Source organism: Hyla sarda, chromosome 7 (assembly GCF_029499605.1).
Source record: "Hyla sarda isolate aHylSar1 chromosome 7, aHylSar1.hap1, whole genome shotgun sequence".
Lineage (NCBI taxonomy): Eukaryota > Metazoa > Chordata > Amphibia > Anura > Hylidae > Hyla > Hyla sarda.
Genome location: NC_079195.1, coordinates 230,159,714 through 230,173,019, shown reverse-complemented (window position 1 = coordinate 230,173,019; position 13,306 = coordinate 230,159,714). Strand labels below are relative to the sequence as shown.

At 43.1% G+C, this 13,306-nt stretch overlaps 1 protein-coding gene across 1 annotated transcript in view; it reads right to left on the bottom strand.

Moving 5' to 3' along the window:
• Positions 1–1,779: 1,779 nt before the first annotated feature.
• LOC130283226 (mucin-2-like) overlaps positions 1,780–13,306 on the bottom strand; it is an 87,606-nt gene continuing 76,079 nt past the window's right edge. Inside the window, exons 18-22 of the mRNA XM_056532432.1 lie at positions 10,056–10,219; positions 7,383–8,435; positions 7,159–7,262; positions 4,599–4,678; positions 1,780–2,282 (exon numbers count right to left, since the gene is read on the bottom strand). Of these exons, the coding sequence (XP_056388407.1) occupies positions 4,619–4,678; positions 7,159–7,262; positions 7,383–8,435; positions 10,056–10,219 (1,381 nt within the window). The 3' untranslated portion in view covers positions 1,780–2,282; positions 4,599–4,618. The remainder of the gene's footprint in view (positions 2,283–4,598; positions 4,679–7,158; positions 7,263–7,382; positions 8,436–10,055; positions 10,220–13,306) is intronic.

Sequence of the window (13,306 nt, the reverse complement as noted above, 5' to 3'; positions counted from 1 at the left end):
GCTTGTACTCTGTGTCTCTGTACACCTGTCTCTCTCCAGTCACTCTCCCATCCCCTTTTCATAGATGTCTATTAATAGTTGTAACTCTTACCAGAGCGTTCAACTTGTACTCAGTGTCTCTGTACTCCTGTCTCTCTCCAGTCACTCTCCCCTCCCCCTTTCATAGACGTCTATGGATAGTTGTAACTCTTAGCACAGTTTTCAGCTTGTTCTCTGTGTCTCTGTACTCCTCTCTCCAGTCACTCTCCCATTCCTTTTTCTTAGATGTCTATGGATAGTTGTAACTCTTACCGGAGCATTCAGCTTGTACTCCGTGTCTCTGTACTCCGTGTCTCTCTCCAGTCACTCTCCCCTCCCCTTTTCATAGATGTCTACGGATAGTTGTAACTCTTACCAGAGCTTTCAGCCTGCACTCCGTGTCTCTGTACACCTGTCTCTCTCCAATCACTCTCCCATTCCCTTTTCATAGATGTCTATTTATAGTTGTAACTCTTACCAGAGCGTTCCACTTGTACTCGGTGTCTCTGTACTCCTGTCTCTCTCCAGTCACTCTCCCCTTTTTATAGACGTCTATGGATAGTTGTAACTACCACAGCTTTCATCTTGTACTCTGTGTCTCTGTACTCCTCTCTCCAGTCACTCTCCCATTCCTATTTCATAGACGTCTATGGAAAGTTGTAACTCTTACCAGAGCATTCAGCTTGTACTCCGTGTTTCTGTACTCCTGTCTCTCTCCAGTTACTCTCCCCTCAACTTTTCATAGATGTCTACGGATAGTTGTAACTCTTACCAGAGCTTTCAGCTTGTACTTCGTGTCTCTGTACACATGTCTCTCTCTAGTCACTCTCCCATCCCTTTTTCATCGACGTCTATGGATAGCTGTAACTCTTACCAGAGCTTTCAGCTTGTACTCCGTGTCTCTCTCCAATCACTCTCCCATCCCCTTTTCATAGATGTCTACGGATAGTTGTAACTCTTACCAGAGCTTTCAGCCTGCACTCCGTGTCTCTGTACACCTGTCTCTCTCCAGTCACTCTCCCATTCCCTTTTCATAGATGTCTATTTATAGTTGTAACTCTTACCAGAGCGTTCCACTTGTACTCGGTGTCTCTGTACTCCTGTCTCTCTCCAGTCACTCTCCCCTTTTTATAGACGTCTATGGATAGTTGTAACTACCACAGCTTTCAGCTTGTACTCTGTGTCTCTGTACTCCTCTCTCCAGTAACTCTCCCATTCCTATTTCATAGACGTCTATGGAAAGTTGTAACTCGTACCAGAGCATTCAGCTTGTACTCCGTGTTTCTGTACTCCTGTCGCTCTCCAGTTACTCTCCCCTCAACTTTTCATAGATGTCTACGGATAGTTGTAACTCTTACCAGAGCTTTCAGCTTGTACTTCGTGTCTCTGTACACATGTCTCTCTCCAGTCACTCTCCCATCCCTTTTTCATAGACGTCTATGGATAGCTGTAACTCTTACCAGAGCTTTCAGCTTGTACTCCGTGTCTCTCTCCAATCACTCTCCCATCCCCTTTTCATAGACGTCTATGGATAGTTGTAACTCAGAGCTTTCAGATTGTACTCCATGTCTCTCTCCAGTCACTCTCCTCTCCCCTTTTCATAGACGTCTATGGATAGTTGTAACCTGATCCCTGAGTGATTCGATACAGAGCAGTTTTGCAATGTATATTTTTCTCTAATAAGATATTTTACAGTGTCTCATAACCACTTGTACTATTGATTTATATAAAGTTTGAGAATATACCACAAATCTGTTCTGCTCATACAATCCTGGGTTGCCATCTTTATTAATAAGGCTTTAGTTTATCAACTATAAAAAATGACATATCACATATGTACAAAATATTCAAATTATATCCTAAAAAAAAAAAAATCCTTCAATAAATAGACAGCGGCAGATGGCATGACATTGTATGCAGGATGGAAGCGATAGTCTGCATGACCTATAACGTATATCATGTAAACAACATGCATGACCTGTGCCTCTTCCTGGTTGCTAATCTGTATCTCTTCACCTGTTGCAAAACTACAACTCCCAGCATGCCCTGGCAGCCGCAGGCTGCCAGGGCATGCTGGGAGTTGTAGTTTTGCAACAGCTGGAAAGCTTACAATTTGCTGCTGCATTAATACTTTGCAAGTTTTCAGGATCACAGTATCCGTAATCGATCTTTGGCGCCATTCCGCCACGTTCCTACAGGAATATCGAATCTTCCCATTGCGCGCTGTCCTGTGTTTTTCTTGTTTATCGGAGGCCCAGTGCAAACTGTGGAGAAATTGACATCAGTGAATAAAATGCTCCCACCCTCCACGACATTGCGCAGAGGACGGCTTACTTTAAACCCTTAAAGGGGTACTCCGGTGGAGTTTTTTTTTTTTTTTTTTAATGAACTGGCGCCAGAAAGTTAAACAGATTTGTAAATTACTTCTATTTAAAAAAAAAATCTCAATCCTTTCAGTACTTATTAGCAGCTGTATGCTACAGAGGAATTTATTTTCTTGTCTTGTCCACAGTGCTCTCTGCTGAAACTTCTGTCCGTGTCAGGAACTGTCCAGAGCAGGAGAAAATCCCGTTAGAAAAACTATCCTGCTCTGGACAGTTCCTGATACGGGCATCAGGTGTCAGCAGAGAGCACTGTGGACAAGACAAAAAAGAAATTCAAAAAGAAAAGAATTTCCTCTATAGAATACAGCTGCTTATAAGTACTGGAAGGGTAAAGATTTTTTAATAGAAGTCATTTACAAATCTGTTTAACTTTTTGGCAACAGTACATTTAAAAAAGAAAAAAAAGTTTTCCACCGGAGTACCCCTTTAAGGACGGACCCATTTTTTACCCTAATGACCAGGCTCTCTTGAAATGTGTCTCTTTAAAGGGGTACTCCACCCCTAGACATCTTATCCTCTATCCAAAGGAAAAGGGGATAAGATGTCTGATCGTGGGGGTCCCGCCGCTGGGGACCCCCACAATATAGCATGCGGCACCCACCTGTTTCTGCTCCGGAAGCGCTGGAGGGTCTGGGTCCCGACCACCGGAACGGAAGTCCGTGACGTCACAACTCCGACCCCGTGTGACGTCACCCAGACCCTCCAGTGCATCCGGAGCAGAAACAGGTGGGTGCCGCATGCTATATTGCGGGGGTAACCAGCGGCGGGACCCCCGCAATCAGACATCTTTTCCCCTATCCTTTGGATAGAGGACAAGATGTCTAGGTGTGGAGTACCCCTTTAAATGGTAATAACTTTAGAATGCTTTAGAGCGGAGTGATTCTGAGAGTTTTTTCGTGACATATTGTACTTTATGTAAGTGGTGCATTTTTGTTGATACATGAAGATTTTTTTGTGAAAATCTCCAAAATATTGTGAAAAACTGGAAAATTTCTGGCGTTTTTTAAAATTTGTTTTTATGGTGTTTACTGTGCAGTAAAAGTGAGGTTCTATTTATTCTGTGGGTAGGTACGATTATGGCGATACCTATCTTATATAGCTTTTTATGTTCTTTTTCCTTTTTCTGAGCAAAATAACTTTTTCCCTTTTTTGTGTTATCATGTTCCGACAGCCGTAACTTTTTTATTTTTCGTCCGACGCCATTGAGTGAGGGCTTATTTTTTGCGGGACAAGCTGTAACTTTTATTGGTATCATTTTTGGTGCTACGTGCTACCTTTTATCTTTTTTATTCCGCTATTTGCACCAAAATTGGCGAATTTAGTGCTTTTTTTAATGGCATTCACCATGCGGGATAATTTACATTGTAGCTTTATAGTACACATGATTATGGACATAACAATACCTAATATGTATATGATTTGTGTTTTTTTTTTAATGGGAAAGGGGCATTTTTTACTGCAATACATTTTTACTGCATCACAGTATAGCCTGATCGGCTGCACTTGTTGCAGCCTGTGCGATCCAGCCTGCGGCTGGATCTCACAGGCTTCCGTAGCTGGGAGATAGGAGGTCATCATGTGACCTCCTGTTGCCATAGAAACCAACGGTGACCTGCGATCGTATCGCGGTGCCGCCGTTGGTGAACAGGGGGGAGCACCCTCCCCCTGTCAACACCATAGATGTCGTGATCAGGATTGATCACGGCATCTATGGGTTAATGCTGCCGGGGCTGGCGCGATTGCAACTCCAGGAGCTGCAGTGGGTCCCTGGCTGTGATTGACAGCCAGATCCCACTGGCGATCTCCTGAGCACTCTGCGGCAGCGCAGGAGATCGCGGGGACATATGAATATGTCCCAGCGTGCGAACGTGTCGGGTGCTGGGACGTATGCATAGGTCTCATAGCGGGAAGGGGTTAAGAAGGTGAGTTTGTAGTATCCCGATGCTGAACATACCTGTCCATCTACCGTGTCTGCTCCGGCCCACAGCTCAGCATTTGTTGTGTGTCTTTTATAATGTAATTCAATGTATTGCCAATGTCTTTATATTCTTTATTGTCATGTAAAGTGTTAACTGTTTCTGTATGAGTATGCATAGAGAATCTGCACATAAGCATACCATGAGCCGTCCTAATGTGTGTGTGTGGGGAGGCGGGGTCTTATGCAGATGTAATTTGGGGGGACAGAATTTTTCTTACCATTGCAAAGTTCCAAAACTTTAGGCCGCGATTATACCATTAATAGGTGGGTTAGAGGAAAAAGGAACAACTCTGGACCCCTGGAAATGAGAAGACGAAACATCACACAACAGAAAACTTCAGATACAAGTCAAGAATTGTCAACTAGATCCATCCTGGGCCCGATGCAGTCTGCATTTGTTGTCCTAGGAGGAGGAACCCTTTATATCTATACCTGAGACCCCCAGCATTTAATGGGAGGGAGGAAGTATGTTACTAGTGAAACTTCTGACAGGTTGTTTTAGTGTCCCATTATGACTGTTTTAGCTACTACCTTAGGAAAGCTGTCGGGTCGCTAAGTGTCTACAGGTTTTCTTAATGCATAAAATCTGTATCAGGTACTGGAGAGTTAATGCAAATGTATTTATGTGCATTGCACTTTGATTAATGCTTTGGTCACATGATAATCCTAGCCAATGATTCAGGAGAAAGTCCTTAGTCAAACCTCTCTATGGAAGGAGAAGGGGTGGATCTAAACCTGTTAGAACTGGTCTGAGCCTGGCCTTGGCCTGAGTAACATCACCTAGCTCTGCACTTGCAGACAGTTCCAGTCAACCACCAAAGTGTACATATCCCTGCTAGGAACACCTAGGACCCATATTATCAACCGGGGTACAGTATGTGAGGATATCATACCACAAGATTCCTGTGTCCGAGAGGGAGAACCTTGTCTTCATAAGAGAGGAGAAAGCTGAACAAGGGCCTCTCTGAATCACTGATCTCTTCTTCTGCCTTTGGTTAGAGGTATTGCTACTTATCTGCCGTGTCACTTGTCACTTGTCATGTCACAGGACCACCGCTGAGTGAGTAAGTCTACATTTTGTACTACAGTAAAATAACCTGTGAAGATCCTCTACAGTAGTTTTAGAAACTTTGGACTGAGCACTTGAGAAGCAGAGAACACATACATCAGTATTAACCATTTACAAATTCATGTTGCGAAAAACTAGCAAGACTGGTAAATTCAGTAAAGCTGCTATAAGAGCACTAATTAAAGGGACAGTGACCAAATATCCATTCTTCTGGCTGTAACATTCTAAGCTGTCCTAGCAAAACTGCATTTTATTGGAATTGCCCCAGAGATTTAATATTAGTGTCCAGAGGTCTCATTCCTGCACTTTGCCTACGGGAACAGCTTTATTGAGAAAAACAAAAAACACTGGGTTAGCTACACAACCCAGCCATGGGACTAACCAGCCTAATCCACATGACTGTTCCTTAAAGGGGTACGCCGACCCTAGACATCTTATCCCCTATCCAAAGGGATGCTGGAGACCCCCGCGATCTCCCTGCTGCACCCGGCATTCATTAAGAGATCCAGGTGCAGCGCCGGTGGCTCGTGACGTCACGTCCGCGCCCCACTTGCGGCGTCATGGCCCACAGACATAACACCCCCTCCTATAGACTTGCATTGAGGGGGCATGGCTGTGAGGTTACGAGCCTCTGCCCTGCATCACCAGTCATCCGGCACAGAGCAAAGTTCTCTCCGTGCACCGGATGTCTGCGGGTCCCCAGCAGCGGGACCCCCGCGATCAGACATCTTATGCCTTATCCTTTGGATAGGGGATAAGATGTCTATGGGCGGAGTACCCCTTTAACAACACATATGTTTACTGTTTACATTCAGAGCCTCCATTCTTAAGGAGTAGTCCAGTATATAAAAATGCATCCCCTAGCTGCAGGATAGGGGATAAGTATAAGATTGCGGTGGAATCCGACCGCTTGGACCCCCGTGATTTCCCGCCCAGTGCCCCGATTCTCTAAGAGGATGACATGTGTCGACCACAGCACAAAGCTGTAGCCAACATGCTCCCTCCATATCATCTCTATGGAAGAGCGTTTGTGTATGTAGTCCTGATTATGATGCTGATTGGCTTGTTACAATGTATAAATGTGGGTAAAACTGGACATGGCCACTAAAGAGGAGTGAACCTCCCAAGATTAATTTCAGTTTTCACTTTTGTGATTGGGCTGTCTTGTTTATTTAAGATTGTACACTGATGTAGAAGATGACCCTACAGTCCCTGGATCAGGTGCAGCGCTTTAATGAGTTAATAATTTATGCGCAGCATTGCCTCTTTATACCAAGGCCCATACAGTAGGAAGTGCATACAGCACCACTGTTTACTATATTGAAGCAGGGACTCCTGTCAAATTGACAGGAGTCCCTGCTCTCTGTGTAATTTTTGGGTGCTATGGAAACTACATATTAAGCAGGAGGCCTTGCCCTATATGCCTCCTGCTCAGTGTAAGGAGTCAGGTAGTTGATGTCTATGGAGGCCTCCCACCCTTAGTGATCCACTAATATTGCAGGGGCCATTCACAACTGAATTGGCAGCCACGTAATACATCACCAGACTCAATCCTCTGAGTGATAGTTACTCTTTGTTAGTGGCTGTGACTAAGCAGGGATAAGGTTAGAAGTTGTCAAGGTGTAAACTCTGCTGCTTCACTCACTTATCAGGGGGGTGAACATTACTGTTATCATTTATGGGAGCTCTAGCAATATGTGTGTACCTACCACAAGAATACATATGGGTATAAGAACGATTGCCACAATGACCAGCACAATCAAGGCAATGCCAAAGGCAGGGATGGAGGCTTGAGCAGCGGGAGCGGTATCTCCTATAGAAAATACAAGATAAAGTAACATTATCAATAATATAGTATACTTTGTGTCTGCCATAGAAAAAAAACACAAAAAAAGTTAATTAGAAAATGTATCTTTGTCACTGGTCTCCATACCTTGGGGCAGATTTGGTTGAAGTGGAGCTACATTTTGAGTTGTATTTGTTCCAGTCCCTGTTTTTGTTGTTGCAGACTTTGTAGATGCAGGTCCTGCTGTAGTTACTGAAGGCCCTGTCCCTGTAGATGCAGGTCCTCCTGTTGGTCCTGTCCCTGTAGGTCCTGCTGTAGTTACTGTAGGTCCTGTCCCTGTAGATGCAGGTCCTGCTGTAGTTACTGTAGGCCCTGTCCCTGTAGATGCAGGTCCTGCTGTAGTTACTGTAGGCTCTGTACCTGTCCCTGTAGATGCAGGTCCTGCTGTAGTTACTGTAGGCCCTGTCCCTGTAGATGCAGGTCCTGCTGTAGTTACTGTAGGCTCTGTACCTGTCCCTGTAGATGCAGGTCCTGCTGTAGTTACTGTAGGTCTTGTCCCTGTAGATGCAGGTCCTGCTGTAGTTATTGTAGGCCCTGTCCCTGTAGATGCAGGTCCTGCTGTAGTTACTGCAGGTCCTGCTGTAGGCCCTGTACCTGTAGATGCAGGTCCTGCTGTAGGCCCTGTCCCTGTAGATGCAGGTCCTGCTGTAGTTACTGTAGGTCCTGTGCCTGTAGATGCAGGTCCTGCTGTAGGCCCTGTCCCTGTAGATGCGGGTTCTGCAGTAGTTACTGTAGGCCCTGTCCCTGTAGATGCAGGTCCTGCTGTAGGCCCTGTCCCTGTAGATGCAGGTCCTGCTGTAGTTACTGTAGGTCCTGTCCCTGTAGATGCAGGTCCTGCTGTAGGCCCTGTCCCTGTAGATGCGGGTTCTGCAGTAGTTACTGTAGGTCCTGTCCCTGTATATGCAGGTCCTGCTGTAGTTTCAGGCCCTGATGCTGTTAATGCAGGTCCTGTTTCAGCACTTTCAGTTGAAGGCCCCGCATTAGTTGTTGCTGGTCCTGTGGTTGCTGTTGCTGGTCCTGTTGTTGCTGGTCCAGTAGTTGCTGTTGCAGGATCTATGGTTGTGGTTGAAGCTCTGGTGGTTGTTGGTAATGGTGAAGTTGTTTGTACTGTGGTCGGTGCTGGAGTCGATATTCCTTCAGCTACATAAATAGAAAAATTAAACATTTATAATTCTTAACTGTTGTACAATGTAATGTGTTATCCGTAGACGCTGCCATACTATATACCAAACCTTGGACTATTCAAAGACTTGTACACAGTAAAAATATGTTCAGATATTATTTTATATGTTATTGCCTGCTCTATTGATTCACACCAACCCCTGCCGATAGCTATCTGAAATACTGTGATAACACTTCCTGTCCTAGAGACCTTAAAGGGGTACTGCAGGCCTAGAAATCTTATCCCCTGTCCTAAGGATAGGATATAAGATGACTGATCACAGGGGACCGGCTGATTGGACCCCCTGTGTTCAGGCACCCCGGCGTTCTGAACATTTATGTATAGATCGCTGGCTTTGGGTAGCCATATTCATGATGTCATGCCACGCCCCCTCCATTCATGTCTAAGGAAGGGGGGGGGGGTGACGGCTGTGGAGCTGAAATACACACCAGTCACACCCCCTCCCATAGACATGAAAGGAAGGGGCGTGGCATAAATGTTCAGAACGTTGGGGAGCCGGCCTGAAGATCACAGGGTCCCAGCGACCCTATCCTGAGGATAGGGGATAAAATGTCTAGGGGCAGAATACCCCTTTAAATGAAACCAAATCACCAACAACATTCTAATGGGCTTGAAACACATGAGAACATTAATGGAGACTCAGATCCAGATCATTAAAGGGGTACTCCCATGGAAAACTTTTTTTTTTCTTATGAACTGGTGCCAGAAAGTTAAACAGATTTGTAAATTACTTCTATTAAAAAATCTTAATGCTTCCAGTACTTATTAGCAGCTGCTTTTCTTCTTGGATTTCTCTTCTGTCACGACCACAGTGCTCTCTGCTGACATCTGCTGTCCATTTTAGGAACTGTCAAGAGCAGGAGAAAATCCCCATAGCAAACATATGCTGCTCTGGACAGTTCTTAAAATGGACAGCAGAGGTCAGCAGAGAGCACTGTGGTCGTGACAGAAGAGAAATCCCAAAAGAAAAGCATTTCCTCTGTAGTATACAGCCCCAAAAATGTACTGAAAGGATTAAGATTTTTTAATAGAAGTAATTTACAAATCTGTTTAACTTTCTGGCACCAGTTGATAAAAAAAAAAAAAAAAGTTTTCCACGGGAGTACCCCTTTAAACCTCAGTGACTAGGACAGGAATTGTTGTCCTAAGATTAGCACCGCAGCAGCCTCAGGATTCAGACCTCAGACTATTAGTATTGACAACTACTTTTGGGAGGTTTCCTTTAAAAGATTCCTCCTTTTCCATACTTAACTTACCTGCCAGGATGTTCCCTAACAGGAAATCTTCTGGACTCCTGAAGGAGTAGGCAAGTCTCCTAGGTGCCATGTGTCCATCCTTAATACTCACCTCTCCTGGTTACCACATTTCTGTTGACAATGTCCTGACACCAGCCCCAGCATCAGGACTTTGTCTATGGTGGCACCAAGCGTCAGGAATGAGGAAAAGTGATGGTCTGCAGAGTGTAATCTGGGGTCTATTCTACTTTAGGGGTCTGACATTGGGTCTGTATTTGTCTGGGGGGAAGCGGACTACTTGTGACTGCAATTTAGTTTATAATATTCCCAGTGTGGACTCACCTCTAGATTGAATACTTAGTGAATCCAACTCTAATGGACCAATGGTGTTTGGCGTGTCGGAGTTTATCGTTTCATTATAGAATTCATCAACCAGTGTTCTGGAGTCGGTGGCGTTGGTACCATTTGGGTAGACTAGATCCATGGAGGACACTACAGAACCGGGCCTGCAGAAAAGTAACAATAGTCAGATAAGAAGTGTGGAGTATCCAGTGCATTGTGTATCACAACAAAGAGGTACGAAAGCAAAAATGTCCTGAGGGTCGGCATTGTATATAGACTTCAAGTCCAATAGCGGGTGCCCTGCTCCCCGTGGTCTGAACCATAGATCGAAACAATATAAAAAGTAGAAGAGCGGCACACCAATCAGGATATACATGGTTTATTCACCCATTCATGTCACAAAATACAATGTTTCAGCCTCTCCGTGAGGCTTGAGAAAGGCCTCATGGTGAGGCTGAAACGTTGCAATTTGTGAAATGAATGGGTTAATAAACCATGTATATCCTGATTGGTGTGCCGCTCTTCTACTTTCTATATTGTTTACAGCAGAGAGGTAGGTGTATAGGATGAGAACCATCCCATGAGGAAGCCTTCTTTATGCTAGTCACCCCCTGAGAAGACATCACAGGAACCTTCTTCCTCTCATGATGAACCAGACTTGTTCCCATGACTGTTCCTATTACTGTTATAGTGTTTTACTAGTTACATCAGCGGCTTGTTCTACAGAGCTACAGTCTATTATAACTGGGGACAGGAAGGGACAGACATAGTCGGCCATGTTTGTGGTTATGGATAGTTACTTTTGGTCACCTGGTCATTCAGCTGTAATATTTACTGACACTTCCCTTTCTCTGTATAGGAACTCTATGGACATATAAAGTGGTGTCTGTAACTCCTACAACATGTCCCCCTGTTATGTTTGTGTGGAGGAACAGGGGGTTTAGGGTCCCCATAGTGGTCCTGGTTGGGGTCACACCAGCCTAATATTTAGCAGTAATCTGAGTCTCCCTCAATATCAGACTTAAGTAGGTAAATATTCCTAATGTGGCCAGTAGTAGTGATGATGAGTGATGTCCCCGGCTGATGATGGTAAAGATAATGGTAAAGAAGATGATGAGATCCCTTCTAGGTCATGATCATATAATAGTCACATGATGAGATCCCTTCTAGGTCATGATCATATAATAGTCACATGATGACATCTCTTCTAGGTCATGATCACATAATAGTCACATGATGACATCTCTTCTAGGTCATGATCACATAATAGTCACATGATGACATCTCTTCTAGGTCATGATCATATAATAGTCACATGATGAGATCTCTTCTAGGTCATGATCATATAATAGTCACATGATGAGATCCCTTCTAGGTCATGATCATATAATAGTCACATGATGAGATCCCTTCTAGGTCATGATCATATAATAGTCACATGATGACATCTCTTCTAGGTCATGATCATATAATAGTCACATGATGAGATCCCTTCAAGGTCATGATCATATAATAGTCACATGATGACATCTCTTCTAGGTCATGATCATATAATAGTCACATGATGAGATCTCTTCTAGGTCATGATCATATAATAGTCACATGATGAGATCCCTTCTAGGTCATGATCATATAATAGTCACATGATGAGATCCCTTCTAGGTCATGATCATATAATAGTCACATGATGAGATCCCTTCTAGGTCATGATCATATAATAGTCACATGATGACATCTCTTCTAGGTCATGATCATATAATAGTCACATGATGACATCTCTTCTAGGTCATGATCATATAATAGTCACATGATGACATCTCTTCTAGGTCACGATCATATAATAGTCACATGATGAGATCTCTTCTAGGCCATGATCATATAATAGTCACATGATGAGATCTCTTCTAGGTCATGATCATATAATAGTCATATGATGACATCTCTTCTAGGTCATGATCATATAATAGTCACATGATGAGATCTCTTCTAGGTCATGATCATATAATAGTCACATGATGAGATCTCTTCTAGGTCATGATCATATAATTGTCACATGATGAGATCTCTTCTAGGTCATGATCATATAATAGTCACATGATGAGATCCCTTCTAGGTCATGATCATATAATAGTCACATGATGACATCTCTTCTAGGTCATGATCATATAATAGTCACATGATGAGATCCCTTCTAGGTCATGATCATATAATAGTCACATGATGACATCTCTTCTTGGTCATGATCATATAATAGTCATATGATGACATCTCTTCTAGGTCATGATCATATAATAGTCACATGATGAGATCTCTTCTAGGTCATGATCATATAATAGTCACATGATGAGATCTCTTCTAGGTCATGATCATATAATAGTCACATGATGACATCTCTTCTAGGTCATGATCATATAATAGTCACATGATGAGATCTCTTCTAGGTCATGATCATATAATAGTCACATGATGACATCTCTTCTAGGTCATGATCATATAATAGTCACATGATGAGATCTCTTCTAGGTCATGATCATATAATAGTCATATGATGACATCTCTTCTAGGTCACGATCATATAATAGTCACATGATGAGATCTCTTCTAGGCCATGATCATATAATAGTCACATGATGAGATCTCTTCTAGGTCATGATCATATAATAGTCACATGATGACATCTCTTCTTGGTCATGATCATATAATAGTCATATGATGATATCTCTTCTAGGTCATGATCATATAATAGTCACATGATGAGATCTCTTCTAGGTCATGATCATATAATAGTCACATGATGAGATCCCTTCTAGGTCATAATCATATAATAGTCACATGATGAGATCTCTTCTAGGTCATGATCACATAATAGTCACATGATGACATCTCTTCTAGGTCATGATCATATAATAGTCACATGATGAGATCTCTTCTAGGTCATGATCATATAATAGTCATATGATGACATCTCTTCTAGGTCATGATCATATAATAGTCACATGATGAGATCCCTTCTAGGTCATGATCATATAATAGTCACATGATGACATCTCTTCTAGGTCATGATCATATAATAGTCATATGATGACATCTCTTCTAGGTCATGATCATATAATAGTCACATGATGAGATCTCTTCTAGGTCATGATCATATAATAGTCACATGATGAGATCCCTTCTAGGTCATGATCATATAATAGTCACATGATGAGATCTCTTCTAGGTCATGATCACATAATAGTCACATGATGACA